Source organism: Paramacrobiotus metropolitanus, unplaced genomic scaffold, assembly GCF_019649055.1.
Source record: "Paramacrobiotus metropolitanus isolate TYO unplaced genomic scaffold, Prichtersi_v1.0 Parri_scaffold0000021, whole genome shotgun sequence".
NCBI classification, from domain to species: domain Eukaryota; kingdom Metazoa; phylum Tardigrada; class Eutardigrada; order Parachela; family Macrobiotidae; genus Paramacrobiotus; species Paramacrobiotus metropolitanus.
This window is the reverse complement of record NW_026570241.1, coordinates 513420-532112: the sequence shown is the minus strand read 5'-3', so window position 1 is coordinate 532112 and position 18693 is coordinate 513420. Positions and strand designations below refer to the sequence as shown.

The following is an 18693-nucleotide window of genomic DNA, read 5'->3' as shown; positions in this document are numbered from 1 at the left end:
AACAACCCGGGCGGTCGGCTTCCGGAAAACAGAAAATTTAGGGAAACCGCCCTGACTGTCCAGTAATTCTACCGCCGTTGCAATAACACTGTGAAATGGCGGCACAACACCGTGTGCTTTGCCGCGTTTGTACGCATCGATGCATCGCTTGGGCAAGGTAAGGGAGAGCGCTGCGCAGCTTTGAAGAAACATGGTTCTGAATTTAGATCAGTTTCGGGCGGTTGCAAACTGCATCACGTAATTGCAAGCGGGCACATTGATGATGTTCACCTTAGCGGCAGCATTACTAGTTACTTCCGAACGCTAACGCGCTCTAAAAAGTGTTAGTGACCACTAATATCTGATTTGGCGCTAACGACCACTGCAGCTGGACTTTCCGCGCCGCCTTTATTACACTGGCATCTGCGGTTACACCCGGGAAAAGTGTAAGCGCGGACAATGGGCCAGTATAAGAACGACAGAAATGCAAACTTAAAATTCAAAAATAATCCTTCCTGGAGTCTCATATGAGAATATAAAGAAAGGTGTGGGAAGAACATCGTTAGCATCGTCTATTTTCAGTATTCTATCTGTAGTAGTGGTCAAAACACATGAAAACGGGTTTTGGACGTTTTCATTTTTTTTGCTGACCAGTGGTAAGTTCGTTGACCACTTCTTTACTTCTGTTTTGAAGTACTTTTTGTACTATTTAATGAGGTTTTAGTTGTTGCTTTTACCTAATTACTGTTCGCCTGGTTATTACAGAATTAAACGTTTTTATGCTGTAGACCGTCCATGGGCATTGGTGTCAGGAGGCGACATAGTCACCACCGCTGACCTATGGTCAGCACAAGCTCACAAAAAATTCCCTTTCTTAAATGAATTTTTTCATCGGAAATCCCAATTTTCAATAGGATACTCTCGCTCCTTCGGGTACCGCCCGCTGGAGGGCTAATCCAGCAAAGCCAGTAGACTGATTGTATAGATACAAGTAGCCTGATGCTAGCTTTGCAGTTTGCATGCAGTCACAGCACTCTTGCCGTAATCTTTCCGGCTGGTGGTGGCATAATTTCTTGGCGCGTCTGTTTGTTATGTCATTATAAAAGACCGAGCTTCACAAGCTTTACCTCGTATACTAAACTTAAAAGTGCAACGAATTTATGGTATTAACTTAAACATCTAAATCGCTTTTCGATAGCTTATCGTAGATACGACCAGATTCGCATACAATGGGGCTGTCACTATACCAATGTGAGATACATAACTGCCAACTGTCACGTAGTTTGAGAAGACATGTTTGCCGAGAGGAGAGCGTCAATGGCTATCAAAACAGCTGATATTTAAAAGAGAAATAGTCCTTGTACTGTTATTATTTGAAAACACATAAAACAGCGACAACTCAGATGCAGCTTTTTCTCTTTGACTAATACCATTGCTTTTGGTATAGGAAGATATGCTTCATAAGAACAGTTGTCAGCATATTCAATAATTACGCCAACTTCGATCTGTCGGGATATCGCCACTTTAGCTGTGCATGGATTTCGATTGTTGCTTGATTATTGTGCTTTTACTGAAACATATAAACATGCTCCTATAAACATGAAATACATGGATGACTTTTTATCGAATGGCTTTAATTGTGCGCGACCTCGAAGTACCTATAGCACAATACGTAATACGGATACAAATTTTTGATAATCTTAAATATTTTCGTCGATTTGCCTACCCGTTAATCGAGGCAGCACGTTTCGAAGGTAAAGGCGACATACAATATAATTATATATGCTCGTTAACATTTAGACAATTTCCGATGTCAACTGATGTGATCCATGACTTCTGAGTGTAGATTTTGATAAAAACCAAAATTTCCAAGGATTTTTTGTTAATTCTTATTTTGATCACCGTATCGTTTTACAGCGAAGCAAATTAAAGACGGTACTGCGCAAGTCAGACACACTGGCAACAATTAACAGAGGATCCATCATACTTTGCAGGACATACAACACAAAAGTCGCGTTGCGGACCTCATCCGGCATCGACACAGTAAAATACGCGTCCAGGGTATCCAGAAGATTATACGGTGTCCAGCAAAATACCACGCTAGTGGTCAGCGTCGTTAACACGGCAAACCCACTGTGCCGACCCGGGAAACTGCTTCCCAGTGAGTGTACAATCCGAAGGCGTTTGTGTTGACCAATTAGGATGGATACGTAGCATCCAATCATCAACAGCACCGGTAAATCATAAACAACAATCATGACCACCTTCACCCAAGCCCGCAACATGGATCGATCCAGTCGGCACAACTTCGAAGGCATGTTATTATAGACAGCGTCGAGAATTACACCAGGTAGGCACATTAAATGCACGTACACAATCACCGTCAAGATGATCCAGCAGGCGGTTTTCACGGTATGATGGCGGCGATAAGAAATAGGGAAATACAGCGCCCACACCCGGTTGACGCTAATGAGGACGTGGATGTGGAGGGCCACCGCGCTAATCACCCATCCATCGTAGACATGCACAGCGCACAGTACGCGGTCTTTGCAGAAATCGGCCCAGTGGAAGCACAGAATGTCCGCCCACACGGGAAAGCAGTACACGGCGTTGCCAAAGGTCAGAGCAAGAAAGTAAACGGTGAAAGGGGTGCGTAGACGCCGATAAATGGTAAACAACGCGGCGACGATGGCGTTAAGAGAAAATGAAAGTAAGGTAAACGACATGGATATCCAGTCTGTCCAGTCGAAGTATAACTGGCTTTGGGAAATCGCCGTTGCATCGGTGACGTTTGTGGTGTTCATTTTATAATCTAGAAGAAAAACTGAAACATCCAATTGGGTTTCCAGCAATTAAATTGATACAGGTACAACTTGCAGTCGAAGATAATCTGAGATGAAATCTCGAGGCAGTAAAATAAACGAGGTTGCACCTGCGCGGTTTTCCCGGGGGAGATTGGGTAATAATAACGGTGGATCGGTGTGTTGATTCAGCGCACCCAGAATCGTAGCTGTTTGCTTAATACGATCAGCGGGTTGGTTTGTAGCAGAATTGCATGTTTGTTATAACTGCTTGTTGTCTGCGTAGCTGCTGGTCGTTGTCGTTCGAACTTTGAACATCTTCTCTCGAGCGCTGCAAAATTGCGTTTCTCTGAAACATGGCCAGTTCAGTTATAAAAACGTTGTAATGTATGTTTGCGTGACCAACATCACCGGCTTTTCCGGACACGACATTCTATCGTTTTTTTCGTTTATCAAGTTAACAATTTACGTAATTATTGCGTAAACATTCAATACGTTCTGAACGTAGTACTAAGTCTGCAGTACATCACTACAGCGCAGGAAATATCCGTAGGAAGTATAGCGTATTGGGATGTCTTGTTCAGCGGCAAATTTGTAATTACCTGTTTGTTTCCTGCTGGACGTTGCTGATGTTGAAACGAACATCGAGGGCAGCCCATGCGTGTGTGTGCAGTGGCTTTTTCCGGAAAGCACCCTCATGTGGCAAAACATAGTCGCGACTCGCGACTCGCGCGGGTACAACGTATTGTGCATGTACTGAAGGAATACTGGGCAGTTAATAACTATTTTATTTAACTCAGCATTTTGTAATGATGTCTATTTCATTACGCGATACTCCTTATTACGAATACTAGCTTGTGCTGAATGAGCGGTAGTCATCAAGAAACATCTTTCCATAATCCACAATTCAAATAATAACAGTCAAATCAAAATGTAATTAAACTACGCCAACCAAAGTCACAAGCAATCTATTTGTACAGTGTTACTGCTATGGTTGCACATAGATGATAGGACCATACGGTTAATTTCGGGGTGAGCACTTCTGGAACTGCTCACGCCATCTTTATCACTCAACTGCGCAGTCAGCAGGATGTATCCAAATATGCCGCAACAAATCTGTTAACAGAATAACGCTTTTTTTCTACGTCGAGTGCTTGCTTCTCTGCACAAAATTGAACACTACTACATTCAAGAACATGCGACCGCTGTGCAGATTTATCCATTATTCTTAAGCGATAACAAAAATGCTCTTTTCATGCTTGTAAAGTGATGCGTTTACAGTACTCTCGGGTGATTTGCAATATATTATACAAGGCTTGCAAGCAGTACTTATTACGAATAACGATAACAATTTAGCAACTTTTGATAAAATGCCGACTGCTGAAAAGCGCAACTACGGTATATCATGATCGGTTCTTACTGCAGTAACGGTTTCCCGGGTTAGGGTGATTCCTCCCAAAGCAACGCCGGTTTGCATGTCTTTGCATCGCTTAAAATGTCTGATTATTGAATTGGAGGCGTGGTTTTTCTTGTCTTGATTAATGGTAACGTTCCGTAAAAACTGAAGAAATTCTTTATTCTGCAACGTGAAGAATAGTAAAGCTGTTTGAAAACAGAAAGCTGATGCGCTGATAACCATAAGATGCCGTGACTGCTAAGCGATTTTTGGATTTCATACCGGGTGCTTACCGGTTGTACAGTTAAGACACGTACTACTGTAAATTACTTACAACTTACAAGTGCTTAAGAATCTCAGCAACTAACTTTATGCGAGAGCCCCAGAATTATAGTAAGAGTCGTACCTTGTCAAACAAAAATACCGACGCCCACCATTGTAGGCTCATTAGAGACCCATGCATTGTCATGATGGAAATTGTATAAAGGTCATTAGTAAAGCCGGTAGCGGCAGTTTCAGCAAGTCGTTATATTGCACTAACGAAGTAGACCGCATCCTCCAGGAGAACCACGGCTGCAATCCACGAAAAGCATTCGTTTAATTGCTGCAGGAGTTGCATGAGATTTGTGTGGCTCTGAAGAAGCTGTATGAGATTTTCCGATGTGCTGCCTTTATTTGCAAACATACTGAGAGATCGACATGCAAAACCGAAAGTAAGTGGCCAAAGTATTACAAAGGCCTGCGCACATTTCGTTCCTGCGTAGCAGATACCTGCAAATGTCAATGTGGTAAGGCATACCGCTATTGAGATGGATTTACTGAGTCATAAGTTGTGATAAAACAGAAATAATTCCGAGGTTTCATTTTGAGCATCAGCAAGAGTCCCGTTGAAATTAATTGCGGTGGAGTAGGCCAGGGGAATGCAAAGCAAACATCCAGTCAAGACAATCAGCGCGACACTGCATGGAGCAAAGTACACTGCAAAATCCGCCACGAAATTTTTCATTAGACTGCCAAGATCAAGTCTTTTCGACAATAGTAGTAGAGTGGGACCAAATGCTCTTACCAAGGGAACAAGATAAAAGGAGATCATAGTCAGGAAAAATTCGGACAATTTAGCAACTGACATTCCAGCAAGCATAATATCGAAACCTACAACGTCAGACGAAAACTGCAATATAATGTAAATGCCCAGAGAAACTTGGAATACTGTCCGATACTTCGTTGGAGGTGATGTGAAGTATCCACAAATTTGCATAGCATTTAACCAGACTGCAATATGCAGTCGCAGAATTCGCGTATGCATGCCCTTTGTTTTCGAATCCATGTATTAATTCCCGCTGATTTACAGCAGAACCGACAAAACAAATTTAAACGAGAGCTTATGCTGCTTAACAAAAAACCTTTTTCGTGGCGTGACCTCTGTCTCTTCTGTAGCAGTACATCTTCCAGTATCTGTGCCTGATAAACGTAATAATTTGCTACATTTGTAAATGCTCTGCCACATGGTGCTACCTCAGGACCCAGGTTCATGTTGTGGATCGCTCCAATATTTGAATACACCAACCATCCGTATTGCGATACTTGTTCATTTGTTCAGAGCGCTGTCAGGAAATACTCGTACATGTCAAATATGTACCCGACAATCATAGCGTACGCGTAGCTGCCAAAGATGCTGGCACAGCTGGGTTTCGCAAGCAGGAATGTCAAAAATTTGACGAAGCCTTCCGTTTCTTAGTTTATAACTATTACTTATGTTCCAAGCATGTTGTACGCAAAGAGCGTAAATCATATTGAAAACAATTTGGTGTTTTGTAATAATCTAAATTAATGTGTTGCAGCATTCTTAATTTGTCTGAGCGGTTGCGTTTAGTACGTACATTTAACTTAAGCACTTGGTAGAACGAAATACTTTGGCAATGCAAAATCTGCAAAAAATTGTTCGGTTGTTGAGAATTCAGATGCTGTTCTGATGCAGGCTAATGATGATGGCTAATCGAACAAATCGAAGATCAACGCAAGACTCCCCGCGAAAAATTTCCAGTATTCTACTATTTGCATTAACTTAACCGTGCTGTGCGCTCCCTGGTAATACTATGCTTACTGTCAATCCTTCAACCAGAAGGTGGTTATCCACTTATTAGAATCTACTACAGTAATTATTAAAGTCAGCTTTGGGAAAGGACTTTCATTGTATACGCACATTTTTATGAATCTGGAAGAATTGACCACCCGTATTACGTACCATGTATTCCCGTTTTTCCTGAAGGTATACAATTTTCTAACATTTACTGTTGTACATGATTCTCACTCTGCATTTCAGTTTTACAATAAGTGTGCCAATTAAATCTCACGCATAAAACAAAATCTATCTAGGTACTGAAAAACCTGTGCCAGTTGCAAAAGACACGTTATACTCGTATTGAAATTGCGATGAGTGCGAACATCAGCTCATCTTGTAACGGAGCGCGAGATCCGAATTTGTTATTCAATATTGATGCGCAAAAGTTAATATTGGAGTGCAGTTAAATTCTTTATACTTATCCAGCGTCGATCAACACGTTTGAAATTGTTATAATTTCAGGATATTGGCATATGTTAATCAACTATTAAAACTATTAATCAACTATTAAAAATGTCTAGCGCAGGTGATGCGTTGTTGGAAAACGTCGAACACTGAAAATAGTGGTTGCCGAATTCGTAATAGCGAACGTGTGCTCTAGACGCCACCTTCACTTCGTGGGTATATCATAAAAACTAATAAAAGTGCAACGCAGTGCAACGCAGTGCAACGCAGTGCAACGCAGTGCACCAACCGTCTATTGCGTTCTGGAACTGCTACGGTTGCATATGAATAACATCACCATGCGGTTACTAGTAAGTTCGGAAGGAGTATTTCTGGGTATGTCGTCGCCATCCGTATCGCTAATCTGCGCCGCCAGTAGGATATATCCAAATATGCTGCAGAATATCTGTTGACATCCGCACACTGGATTAGAATTTCTTTTGTATGCGGACAATGTTCATAATTAGTAATATTTATATCCTCGATACAAGTATATTTCGTCATTACAAGATATCCTAAAACGAAGACAGTTTTCGATGCGTATGCGTTTTGTTCGGAGCTATGTGCCTGGACATACATAAATTCATACAAATTGTACATAAATTCTTTAGCGTTTTTGGTAACTTCTCTTTATGGAGTACAATCAAACTAGTACCGTTACATTGACGATTTTGCTAAAACCGTAACTAAAGCAGGGAAGCTTCTTACTCCGGCAACCCTTTCTCGGGTCAAGGTGATTCCTCCCAAAGCGACGCCCGTCTGCATGCCTTTACATCGGTTAACATGTCTGGTAATTAGAATGGAGACGTTGTTTTCTTTATCTTGCTCAGTGATAATGTTCCGTAAAAACTTGAAAAATGCATTGTTCTGCAATAAAACGTAAAACAGAAAGCGGCTTGTGAACCTACATGGGAGCGTAATACATATTTGGGCTTCAGATAATCAGCTTCGAATGGATGTTAAGCCGCGCGACCTGTGACAAACCATAGTTGTTTTGAACTTGACCAAACTGTGTAAACTGTGTGTAATCTATCGCACTTGTATATATACAAAATAATAACTCTCTCGTACCAAAGTGGTTGATTTTATAACAAGCACAGTCGTGTTCTTGTATCGACAAACGTACCTTCTCAAACAAAAATACAAACGTCCACAATTGTGCGCTCATGATGGATGCATGCAAAATCATGATGGAAACTGTCAAAAGGTCACACATGGCGCCGGTAACAGCCGTATTCGCAAGGTCTTGCGCCGCAATGACGAAGTAAAATACATCTTCCAAGAAAACCACGACGGCGATCCACGAGAAGCATTCGTTTAATTGCTGCGAAAGTCGAAGCAGACCTGCGTGATCCTGAAGAAGCTGTACAAGACATTTCGATGGGTGGTGCTTTTTCGCGAGAATAATGAGAGATCGACATGCGAAACCGAAATTAAGTGGCCACAACACTATGAACACCTGTGCACATTTCATTCCGGTATAGCAGATTCCTGACAAAGTAAATCCGGTAAGGCACACCGCTGTGGTTGTGGACTTACTGAGCCCAAGCCGTGGTAAAACAGAAATAATTCCGAACTTTCGTTTTGAGCCATAGCAGGAATTGCTCTAAAATTCACTGCGGTGAAGCAGGCCAGGGGAATACCTAACATGCAGCCAGTGAGGATAATCAGTGCAACATGGCATGGAGCAAAGTACACTGCAAAATCCGCCACGAATTTTTTCATCAAACTGCCCAGATCGCATTTATTGTACATTAGGATAACGGGACCCAAAGCCCTTATAAAGGGAACGAGATAAAAAGGGATCGCAGTCAGAATAAATTTGTATATTTTAGTAATTGGAATTCCCGCCACTAATACATCAAAATTGATGATGTTAAACGAAAATTGCAATCCAATGGATATAATAAGAGCAGCCTGGAATATTGGTCCATACTTTCTTGGTGGTGACGTGAAATAACCACAAAAGTGCATAGCACTCAACCAGAAAGTAACGTTAACATGCAAGCGCAAAATTCCCGTTGAAAGCCGCTCTGTTTTCAGATCCATGTATTTCCAGCCGATTTGCAACAAAACAGTGAAAAAGTCGTTACCTACCCGTAGTAGTTTAGAAAGCCATTTCGTTGCGCGACCTTTACTTATTCTACCGCATTTAATTTTCTTCGGGGAAGCGTTTATAGAAGTATCTGTATTCGAAGCACAGTTGAATTAATACAAAACGCCTAACCTCGATGAGGATCGATTGCAGCAATAAGCAGCATCATGATCAGACGAACACATTAACAATTTAACACCCGTTTTCAAACACTTGGATAACTTCATCATAATTTTGTCCAGAGTTTTGTCGAGGAATAATGTCAGATCGCAGGATGTATTTGACGTACATGCGTGTAACTGTCAAGGATAATGACAAAGTCGTGTTTCTGACATAATCGATGTCAAAAAGCGGTGCTGTCAACTTACGGGTAGTTATCGTTATCTCATATTGTACGCTAAAGTTCTTGTATCGGTTCTTGTATGTATGTAAACTGGGGAACGATTCGATGCTATGTAAATTTCTAAATGCATGATTATACTGACTGTCGAAATACCAGCATTTTTGAATTGTGTGAGCGGTTATGATTAAAACTTACACTGCAATTACCGTACAGTAATCGGTAATTTTGCGTTCGTATCGTCAAATGCGATCTTCGACACTGATGCTACGGATAAAAAGTAAATACGGCACACAAGCAAACTTTGCCATTGAAAATGATTATTCTATACGCATACCTTGATCAGTCTTATCACAGTATGAGGTCATGTTGGTACTGTGAATGGTTGTGCCAAATAAAATTCTTCATGCAGTATCTATTTATACCTGTAGTCATGTACGAGTATTACTGTAGATTCGTAGAATATCGGCTCAATAAACAAGCAGCAAAACCTCAAGTATTCACATAGCCGCAACGCCAAAGTAGCTACTGTTGTACGTATTTATAGAACTTTGTGCACATATTTTTGTACAGATACATGCTGCATTCATACTGCAGATAACACCCTTTTCAAGCTAATTCGCAAGATTCATTGGTTAGCTTATTAATCTCTTGACTGTCAGGATCATTGGTAACGGTTTTGGAGTATCGCGCTGTCGATAGCGACCACAAATTGGACTTGAGATGGCATTTGAGTTTCATCAGCACTACCGACACGATAACAGCAACGAGAATCACTAACATTAGCGCCGCTATTCCCAGCATTACTCCGTTGCCGAATGACAAGCTGTTTTCTTCTAAAAAAGTAGAACCTTGCATTATCAAGTGTACATCCTTAAAAATTGCACGTTGTACGCTATGTCTACAATATCTTTACAGATATATATACGGTAGATACTGTATATTGATTATGCTGTACAAGTACAGATACAGTGCTGTATTCATAAATTTGGATTTTTTTAGGCGGTAATTGCTTGGCCCTGCTTTCGAAGACACTTCAATATTGCTAAAAAGAATGTTTTGCATGTAATCACGCATTGACTTCATGTATTTATACCCGACTTTTCCCGATCAGCTGTTCCCGGCATTAACGCAGTCAGTTCGATAGGCGGTTGGAGCGTTGCGCCCACCGTTTTCTCTTTGTTCTGAGATTTTACGGTAACTCCGCTCGCTTCCGTCGTCGATGCTTTATTCGTTGCAGTAGGACTGGCGGCCGATAAAGTCGTCGCTTCCCGATGTCGCACAACATTCATCAGCCACATGGTACGATAGTGATGTTCCGGTGTCGAGATCATACACGCATAATATCCGTTGTTTTCTTCGATTAAATCGAAGGTGCTAGCTGTTATGTTCACGGTCTGACCCGGCTCGCCCAGAGCATGCACCAATCGGCGGTGACCATTCGCTACCGTCCACACCGACGAGGCGTTCTTCTGCAGGTCATCCTCGTACGAACTGAGAATAAGCCGTTTGCCGCTGAAGAGCAGTTTCACTGTCGCAATCTTGGGCTTGACGAGGGTCTCGCTGGCGAAGCAGGGTATGGTGACGGAGCGTGGTCCCATTGCGTCATCGTAAATGGCGTTGATTTCCACCGGGGCTACCGCGGGATTGATATCGTCAAGAGCATTTACACTGATGGGCGCGGTGACCAATATTATGGCAAACAAAAAGATAGTCAACGGAATTAGCAGCATAGCAAAAGATTTGCTTAACGGTATGGAGACTCAATCCAGACTCCGAAGGTTTAGATCAAACAGCCCCTTTCTGGGAATCAGTCTTCGTGTATTACTGTTTCACAGAGAGCTGCGTTTGCTTAAGATAAGGGAGAAGTCAAGAAACTTGTCCATTGGAGGCCTACATAAAAATCAAATCCAACTACACACGTGCAATAAGGTATTGGGTACTGATGAAAAGATGCATCAGATTCAAGTTATTGCTACAAGTGCCAACAACAACCTTAAATTGGGTTGTTTATGATGTGCACGACAACTTTAGTAAACATGCGTTGTACAGAGTCTACAGACTGTATCAGCGCCGATTTTACGATGTATTATATACCGTATGCTAACGAATCAGTAACGATTGGCGAACTGTCTTATCTGGTACAGGTACGAACTGCACGTACAATGTTTCCTTACACTGTTTAAACGTTCAAATTTTTGTTATCGCTTGCTGTTAATTCCTCACCAATCATTATACTACATAATTATTTAATACTGATCTTCAGTTCAGGTTGTACAAGTACGTACTCGTACAAAACCCGAGTCTAATGACGTGTACATACTATCTAATCAGCCACGAATTCCTGGAATAATTTCCAAATTTTATTTACAAATTAGTATATCAGCACACTGTGTCCAACACACCCAAATAGATCACAGACAATGGCAATCCATTCACCATCAGTTGATGCAGTTCAAACGCCAACTGTTATCAACACATACCAGCGCTGTTATCCATACGAAACACAATAAAAGTAAAAGGCACAAAATGGTGATGTTAATTCACACAAAGAGTACCGACACAATTTCCCCACGCCCAACAATCACCGTCATTTACGCTCGCCGCGCTCCCTCCACCAGCCCCACCGACCTGATCACCTGCAGCCAAACACACAATCCACGTTGCCCATACGAACAGCGTAAATACTTCGGTAAAAAATTTAAAATAATCAAGGAACTGTCAACAAAAAATCACGAAGAGCCGGGAGAGGGAAAAAACTTTTTCTTTGCCTGCTCATAGACCGTCCAGCTGGTGGCCGTCATCAGGGTGCGCCGCGCTATGCGGGGAACTAATCCGGCAAAGTAGCCCGTTAGCCCGCGACTTCGCCAGATATTGCTGGCGGTGTATACCAGCGTCCGCTTCTCGGCCTGCGAGGACAACTGGACGTGGGTTTTGATCACGTCAAAGGGATGCGTGACGATGGAGGCTAAAAGGCCGGCGGTCAGGCCGCTGCCGAAATGCATCACGGGAGTGTACGGATAATCTGGGAATTCTGCAGAATAACGCACTCCCATTCAATACACACATTAAAAATAATTCAAATACTTCTTTTGACGATTACAGAGGTGCATGGATAAAATCTCGATCTTGAAAAATCCATGCGGTTATTCGCAAAACTACGGAGATAATTTTGCAGACATATCAGACACCTCATCAAATAATAATAAAATACAACTGTTAAAAAAATTTAATTCAATGGTATTTTTTCCCGGATATAATACAATTTTACGCAAAGTGATCGACTATACGTGGGAGTTCATCTATTTTTCCGAAATCAAAAAAAGAGGCTGCGAAATAACAAATTAAAAAACCTAGATACACGCTTCATTTTATTTGTAATTATCTAAAATATAACAGGCTACTTGTTCACTCCTTCTTCTCTGCGTCTTATCAGCCGTTACACAACAATCGATCACAGTTACGGTTAGTCGTCACATATCTTACAATTAGAACTCAAACACTGCTGATCAATTTTTTGTAACATTAGCCTTGAGTTTCTGTACCATTAACAGTTAACCTTTTCATTATCCGTTATTCCATTATTTTCAACCAGCTCACTTGCTCACAGAGTGTACGCAGAAAACAGGTACCTATTTTGCAAACTAGGTATTTTAGTCAGGTATTTTGCAAACTTTACGAAAAGCATTTTTTACCAAACAAAGTCAGCTAGCTTCGGCTGTTTATAGAATTACTTAACTTAAAGCCCTCTTTGTTTCTACCAAACGTAGCACTTACGTTTTCTTAAACTGCTTTTAATTAGTTCATAGAACATCAAATAAATTCCCGAGAAAGGGGCATCCCGCAGCAGTGTAGGAACAAAACCGCTGTACAAAGCTGCAAAGACAAAAACATCAGACAATAACCGCTAAAGAACTGCTAATTGTATAATCTCGATTGTACAGTTAATATCAAACAACATACAAAAACAGTGCACATAACCAGTACTTACACTTGATACCTTCCTGTGCTGCTGTGCTTCGCAGTGCGCCTAGCACTGATCCGTAGCGAAACAATCCACTCTAAGACATCTACCGTTGTAGTATAGTGGCTAGTTGTTATCGTCAGTGGAAGAATTTAAATGGAAAGTTCATAATATCTAAAATCTGAATGTTTGAAAATGCTAATGTAAAAATTTTCAAAGCATGTTTTTTTCTGCTGTAAAATGGGCACAGTTACAACGCAATGCACACAGTTACTAATGCAATTTTAGGGATATTTAAAATATCGCTACAAAATTTAAAATATCATATTTTATACCATATCGACTCCAAGATCTCATACAAATTTATAATCGCTCAGTTTATTTCCATTAAAGTACCTTTCTGCTGATTAAATGATAATGCGTTACCTCATAGCGGGCTTTGATAACAGTGAAGGGCAATACTGAGAGCGATGCAATAAACCGGCCTAATATCCCGATCACAATGAAGCATGTCGATCCACAATCGGGTCTGGTAAAAACAAAAACAGGAACATGGTACGATTTTCACCAATTCCGGTGAAACACATACCAATTTTCTTCCATCTTCACGACGTTTAATTTGCTTACCCTGCCTGCTGCTGCAGGAAGTGTATGGACGAGAAATAAATTCCCACTCCCGGAACGGTACGTAGAAGCGACTGAAAATAGCCGAAATTGCAAAAATAGTGATCAAGCAACAACTGCGTAAGATTTGCAGACAGAAATGGCCGAGCATTAAACCGTATTGTTGACCCATCCTAATCCAGTGCTTTTAGATTCTACGTTGCATTCTTTAAAAAAAACACAGAAATAACCTCTTCCATAAGAAATACAGCAAATGGCATTCGTTTGCATCGTTAAACAGCACAACAAGCTTTCCGATGTTTCCTGTCACGTCCACCATACTACGACTTCCAGACACCCATATCACTTATAAAAAATGGTTCATAAGAACCGCAGCCATATTTTCATTCAAGGCAGTGAACCATTAAAAACACTACGTGGGCTACAACATTCTAAGACTGCATCCAGAATACTGTATTTACTATTATCCACAAATCGAAAATTCTCGTTGCTCTGATTAGTCACATACTGATACAATTAAGCGATAATCCTTTTCAACTGTACTAAATAAGCTAAATTTCATCATAACATAAAATACAACTACCGGGTTACTAGTCCTATTTCGTCTTGTAGAATTATGAGACCGATCGATGGAAAATACTGTATGTCAGAAAATAACTCCGGGAATATTTTTTAAATTTTCTCTGGTGAAGTTACCTCGAATTACATCCTGTTGCGGGTTATAATTCACCCTTGGCTGATAAATCTACAGAATTCTGAAACAAAGCATGTGCAGTAACTCACAGGAACGGTTCCCCGCCACAGTCCCACAACGCTCTCTTCCCGCAGGATCTGCCGCACTATGGGTACGACTTTAATGGACAAGGCCTTCTCCGGCGTACTGCAAGCCCCATACAAAAATCAAAAACCTTCGCACTGCGGGCCAAAGATAATCGTAATGCACACCGTGACACCAGATTGGCCTGGATGCGGGTCTTGATGAGATCCAGCGGCTGGAACAGCAGTGTGGAGCACACCCCCGTGAAGCTGCCCGCCACGAAGGAGCGGAGGGTGGTGTTGGACAGCAGGGATTCCGTTCTCCATTTCTATATACAGAGATCGATCAGAGAAGATGGAGAACGCGCTTGGTACAGCGTCCAGAAAGATCATACAACTTGATACAAGCATAGCAGGTACATTGGTAGCAATGTACCTGCTATGATACAAGTATCAGTTAAGTGTGTAATCATGCACCGCCAGTTGGATATGACTTACGGGGAAGCGGATGAGCTGACTAGCTTCGGAAGACATGTTTATAAATTATTAATATCGGCACAATGAGTCCAGAAGAAAATGGCAAATAAAAATTCGACGCATCACACTCACAGATGCAGTTAGGGGATTCCCCAATTTCACAAAGTCGACGTTACAGTCCGCAATCCTTTTACTTAATAAGTCTCTTACAGTCCCCGAACACTTGTACTTAAAATAATTAAAATGGTATTTGTCACAGCTCTGAGCTTCCAAAAAATTCCACATTAGAGCACTATTTACAAAAAATAAAAAAAGGAAGATTGGAAGACAGGAAGAAATAAGAAATTCTAAACGCTGCTCAATGCTGATTAATAGCCAGCTGCCAGAGAGAGAACAACAACCGAACAAGCCGAACCGTGGCAAAGCTGACATCTGCGCTTTAATCAGCTGCGCAGCAAAGATAGCGCTGCCGATCGCGAAATCCATTCGCCGTTATTTATTTTAATGAAATTTTGGGAAACGTAATAAGAATGAAACATTTTAACTTCGAGTCTGTATGACTACCATAAGTTTACTGCAAATACAATTCGATGTCACCATTACGTAATTGTGCACTGCTTAGTCTGCTTATCCAAGGGATCGTTTAAAGATAATAGTATTAAGTACTTTTTAAGCAGGTTGCGGTATCAACGAAGGGGTACGATTGACGATAGAATTAACGACGGGGTACAATTAACGAACGTTTAAACGGCAGTACCCGTCGTTATTAACGAAACGAAGGGGTATCGTTTCGTTAATAACGACGTTAAAATTCAGTAATGAACGACTGGGCCCACATGGACCATTGAGTACGAAGACTGCATAAGCGAGACAGTCTACCCGGTGAATTTCTGCCTGGGCATTCAATCCTGAGTTGCCCACTCGACTCGAAATTTCGAAAATTGTACCAGTCTTGACAGTTGAACTTCTGTCAGTGATTTTTTTGCCAGCTATTTAGAAAGCAAAATAATTTACTTTGTCATAAATGTGAAAATTATTGTAAAAACTAAAACACAGTTAGTGATAGGAATGCTTTGCTGATTCAGCAACCAAATGTTCTAACTTCTGTAACAGCTTTGTAGCGTGTACTGTGCATCACTGCATATTCACCAGTTTTCAAAAAATTCACGCATTTCAGAATGAAATGACTGATCTTTATAACGTCTGTGCGAAACTTAAACCGCAGTTCTCTCTAACGTATTTACATCACATGAAAAATCTGCATTTCGTTATCTTTACGCTGGTAAACAAAATGATGAATGGAGACTGGTTGATAGCAATTCCTCCCGTTAATTTTAGGGGTAGTAAATTGTTCAGTGTATAACGCAACCTCTTATTCGAATCAACGGAACATTAAATTAACAACGCTAAAACCGTCGTTAATTTTGCCGTTAATCCTTTGGCCGTGCAAAACGCAACCTACTTATTAAGTACTTTCTGTCGATCTGGTACTGCATATCCCAAACCCCAATATGTATTTGAAATATTTTGAATGTACCGTAAGACATCGTTTATTTTAACCAATTTTTGACATGCTCACAGAAACTGACAGTGAGTTAACTCCAATTAGTCCAATACACATTGGGCAACCTGGAATTAGTGTCGTCTAGAAAGTTACCCCATCGATTCCGCTTTAAAACAATGCAAATCCACAACGAAATTTCTCAACAACGTACGGATAAATCGATGGTACAGGCGTCCATACAGTGCAAGATAGCGATCCCTTCAACTAAAACAACTACCGTCCCCAAAAAAATACAACCAAAATCATCCATTTCTTTCCGATAAATAGGCTTGTCAAAGCGCAACCACTTCATCATCGCCCTCATCGGACGCCTCGCCTTCCTCCCGGGCCACCTCCTCCACCATGGCTTCCGCCGGGGCCTCCGGCGTGGGAACCGCGGAGGAGGTCGGCTCGGCCATCTCTACGTCGGTGCTGCCGGTGGCGGTATCATTGCGGCGGTCTTGAATACTTTGGAACAACTCCAGAATCGGCGATTCCAACTCACTCAGATCCTGTTTCATATCTTCCGCGTCAACACCCAACTTCTGGGATAGAAACTTCAAGAGTTGGCCGGCACTCTCCACGTCGATGTTGGCCAGGGTCATCGTTTCCTTCCGTTTCTTGATCTAAACGACACAAGGGAAATTTATCCAATAGGCAAACTGGAATACAAATTACACGTGGTGCCCCGTCTACGAACAATACTCCGACAAGGATAAAAAAATAGAGTAGTTCATTAAATTCAAATATAAAAATTAAATACTGAAAAATAAAAAACACTGAAAATAAGATAGTATAGGCGTATATTATACACCATAGAACTAACTGCTACCAATCTTTAATTTAAAGTGATATTGCTCTTTTTTTGCTAACCAGACCAAGAAATTATAACACCATATCGGTATAATGATAATCTCCTACAGGCTACACACAAAATATGTCCGGAAAATATAACGACGTTTATTCTAAGTTAAACTTGGCACTCTACCTGTTCTTGCAGCACGCGTTTCTCTCGTTCCAGCTCTTCCAACTCCCGCATCACCCCTCTCCGCCGTTCCATCTCGTGGTTCATCTGCCCCAACAACATCCGATGCTGCCGATCCCCGCTCTCTATCTCACGTCCCGTCTCCGGATACAGCCGCTCCAGTTCATCCCGACTGACCATGCGCAGATCGCGAAAGACGGAATAATCGGGCGCTACCAGTCGGCCCACGGCCGACCGTGTGGTATCCAGTTCCCCCTGCAGCCGCTCCAGTTTGGCCATATCGGCGCTGGGCTGATTGGTGGCCGCTTGTTGCGCTTCCTGGGCGCTGCGGGAATGGATGGTGAGGGCGCGGGCGTGGTGGCGGTAGTGCGTGAGGGAGGTGAGGAGACGCAGGGAGAGCGCGGAGACCAGGGAATTGTACTGGTCGGATGGAAGGGTGGCCGCCGAGTCGTAGACGGCGCTGACTAGATTCAGGTTGTCGATGATGTGCGACATGTGGGTCTGCGCGGCGTGGAGATCGGTGGTGAAGGCGGAATGCAGAGGATCGTAGGGGGGCTCGGGTGACATGGGGACTATGTCGTTGATCTGGGTTTCGGGCTTTCCACGAGGCTTGGCTGCCATGCTGTGATGCTGTTCTCCACTTTCCCAGTCGAATTCTCACAAAGGGAGGTATTAGGGATAGCAGTTAACAGTTCAAGCTATTGCCAGATTGATAATTTACCGAAAACGAATTGAAAATAGAAAGAGAGAATTTCCTCAGATCAGTTTTTCTATGTTAAACGGTTAAATTACTTAAATAAATTATAAATAATATTTATAATAAAAATAAGATTTTTTCAAGTTTTGAGTTTCCAAAAACGCTGTGCAGTGTGCAGTCACTGCAGTGCAATCGAAGCCACCGTAGCGAGCCGCGATGCATAGCTTGCTGTTCCATTAAATCCGATTTCCTGTTCCAATGGAACCGGAAGCGACCGTACCGACAGATGCAACCGCCTAATTTCCGTATCAAAAGGTTCGCATTTAATCAAGCACAATTTTTTAGACAGGACCCCACTCTTATTAGTTTGACAATGTTAAATATAAAAAATGTATTTTGTAACAAGAACGTAACTGCAGGCAGCAGCTGAGCGAACTGTTTGTGATTGGCAGCCGTGGCAGTTCCAATAA

At 41.8% G+C, this 18693-nt stretch overlaps 4 protein-coding genes across 6 annotated transcripts; all 4 read right to left on the bottom strand.

Annotated features, from left to right (window-relative positions):
* Window positions 1–1877: 1877 nt before the first annotated feature.
* Window positions 1878–3007, bottom strand: LOC129586462 (chemerin-like receptor 2). Its single transcript, XM_055479724.1, has 2 exons — window positions 2912–3007; window positions 1878–2791 (listed from the first exon to the last, which is right to left on the bottom strand). Exon 2 carries the CDS (start codon window positions 2781–2783, stop codon window positions 1878–1880), a length of 906 nt encoding a protein of 301 aa, XP_055335699.1. The 5' UTR covers window positions 2784–2791; window positions 2912–3007.
* Window positions 3008–6785: 3778 nt separating this feature from the next.
* LOC129586623 (uncharacterized) lies at window positions 6786–9248 on the bottom strand. Of its 2 annotated transcripts, XM_055479951.1 has the most exons (3): window positions 8282–9248; window positions 7869–8201; window positions 6786–7715 (listed from the first exon to the last, which is right to left on the bottom strand). In XM_055479951.1, exons 1-3 carry the CDS (start codon window positions 8789–8791, stop codon window positions 7677–7679), a joined length of 882 nt encoding a protein of 293 aa, XP_055335926.1. In that variant the 5' UTR covers window positions 8792–9248; the 3' UTR covers window positions 6786–7676. The 2 variants fall into 2 exon arrangements, with proteins under 2 accessions (XP_055335926.1, XP_055335925.1); XM_055479950.1 differs by having other exon boundaries at window positions 6786–8201.
* Window positions 9249–9703: 455 nt separating this feature from the next.
* LOC129586563 (mitochondrial glycine transporter B-like) lies at window positions 9704–15726 on the bottom strand. Of its 2 annotated transcripts, none has more exons than XM_055479865.1 (10): window positions 15131–15726; window positions 14711–14850; window positions 14549–14645; window positions 13769–13839; window positions 13568–13670; window positions 13169–13238; window positions 12955–13053; window positions 11949–12211; window positions 10274–11816; window positions 9704–10013 (listed from the first exon to the last, which is right to left on the bottom strand). In XM_055479865.1, the coding sequence occupies exons 1-9, from the start codon at window positions 15482–15484 to the stop codon at window positions 11772–11774; spliced, it is 1242 nt and encodes a 413-aa protein (XP_055335840.1). In that variant the 5' UTR covers window positions 15485–15726; the 3' UTR covers window positions 9704–10013; window positions 10274–11771. The 2 variants fall into 2 exon arrangements, with proteins under 2 accessions (XP_055335840.1, XP_055335841.1); XM_055479866.1 differs by having other exon boundaries at window positions 15020–15715.
* An 814-nt stretch (window positions 15727–16540) lies between these two features.
* LOC129586547 (uncharacterized) lies at window positions 16541–18618 on the bottom strand. The gene is made up of 2 exons (XM_055479843.1): window positions 17530–18618; window positions 16541–17167 (listed from the first exon to the last, which is right to left on the bottom strand). Exons 1-2 carry the CDS (start codon window positions 18145–18147, stop codon window positions 16835–16837), a joined length of 951 nt encoding a protein of 316 aa, XP_055335818.1. The 5' UTR covers window positions 18148–18618; the 3' UTR covers window positions 16541–16834.
* Window positions 18619–18693: the final 75 nt, after the last annotated feature.

Excerpts from the sequence above, each read along its gene's own strand:
- LOC129586563 (XM_055479865.1), bottom strand. The coding sequence starts at position 15,484 with ATGGATTTCGCGATCGGCAGCGCTATCTTTGCTGCGCAGCTGATTAAA. Across the intron at positions 13,671-13,768 it reads TTCCTGCAGCAGCAGGCAGG|ACCCGATTGTGGATCGACAT; the intron begins GTAAGCAAATTA and ends TGTTTTTACCAG. Across the intron at positions 13,239-13,567 it reads TTATCAAAGCCCGCTATGAG|AGTGGATTGTTTCGCTACGG; the intron begins GTAACGCATTAT and ends TAGATGTCTTAG.
- LOC129586623 (XM_055479950.1), bottom strand. The coding sequence starts at position 8,791 with ATGGATCTGAAAACAGAGCGGCTTTCAACGGGAATTTTGCGCTTGCAT. Across the intron at positions 8,202-8,281 it reads TTTACCACGGCTTGGGCTCA|GTGTTCATAGTGTTGTGGCC; the intron begins GTAAGTCCACAA and ends AAATGTGCACAG.
- LOC129586547 (XM_055479843.1), bottom strand. The coding sequence starts at position 18,147 with ATGGCAGCCAAGCCTCGTGGAAAGCCCGAAACCCAGATCAACGACATA. Across the intron at positions 17,168-17,529 it reads AACGCGTGCTGCAAGAACAG|ATCAAGAAACGGAAGGAAAC; the intron begins GTAGAGTGCCAA and ends TGTGTCGTTTAG.
- LOC129586462 (XM_055479724.1), bottom strand. The coding sequence starts at position 2,783 with ATGAACACCACAAACGTCACCGATGCAACGGCGATTTCCCAAAGCCAG.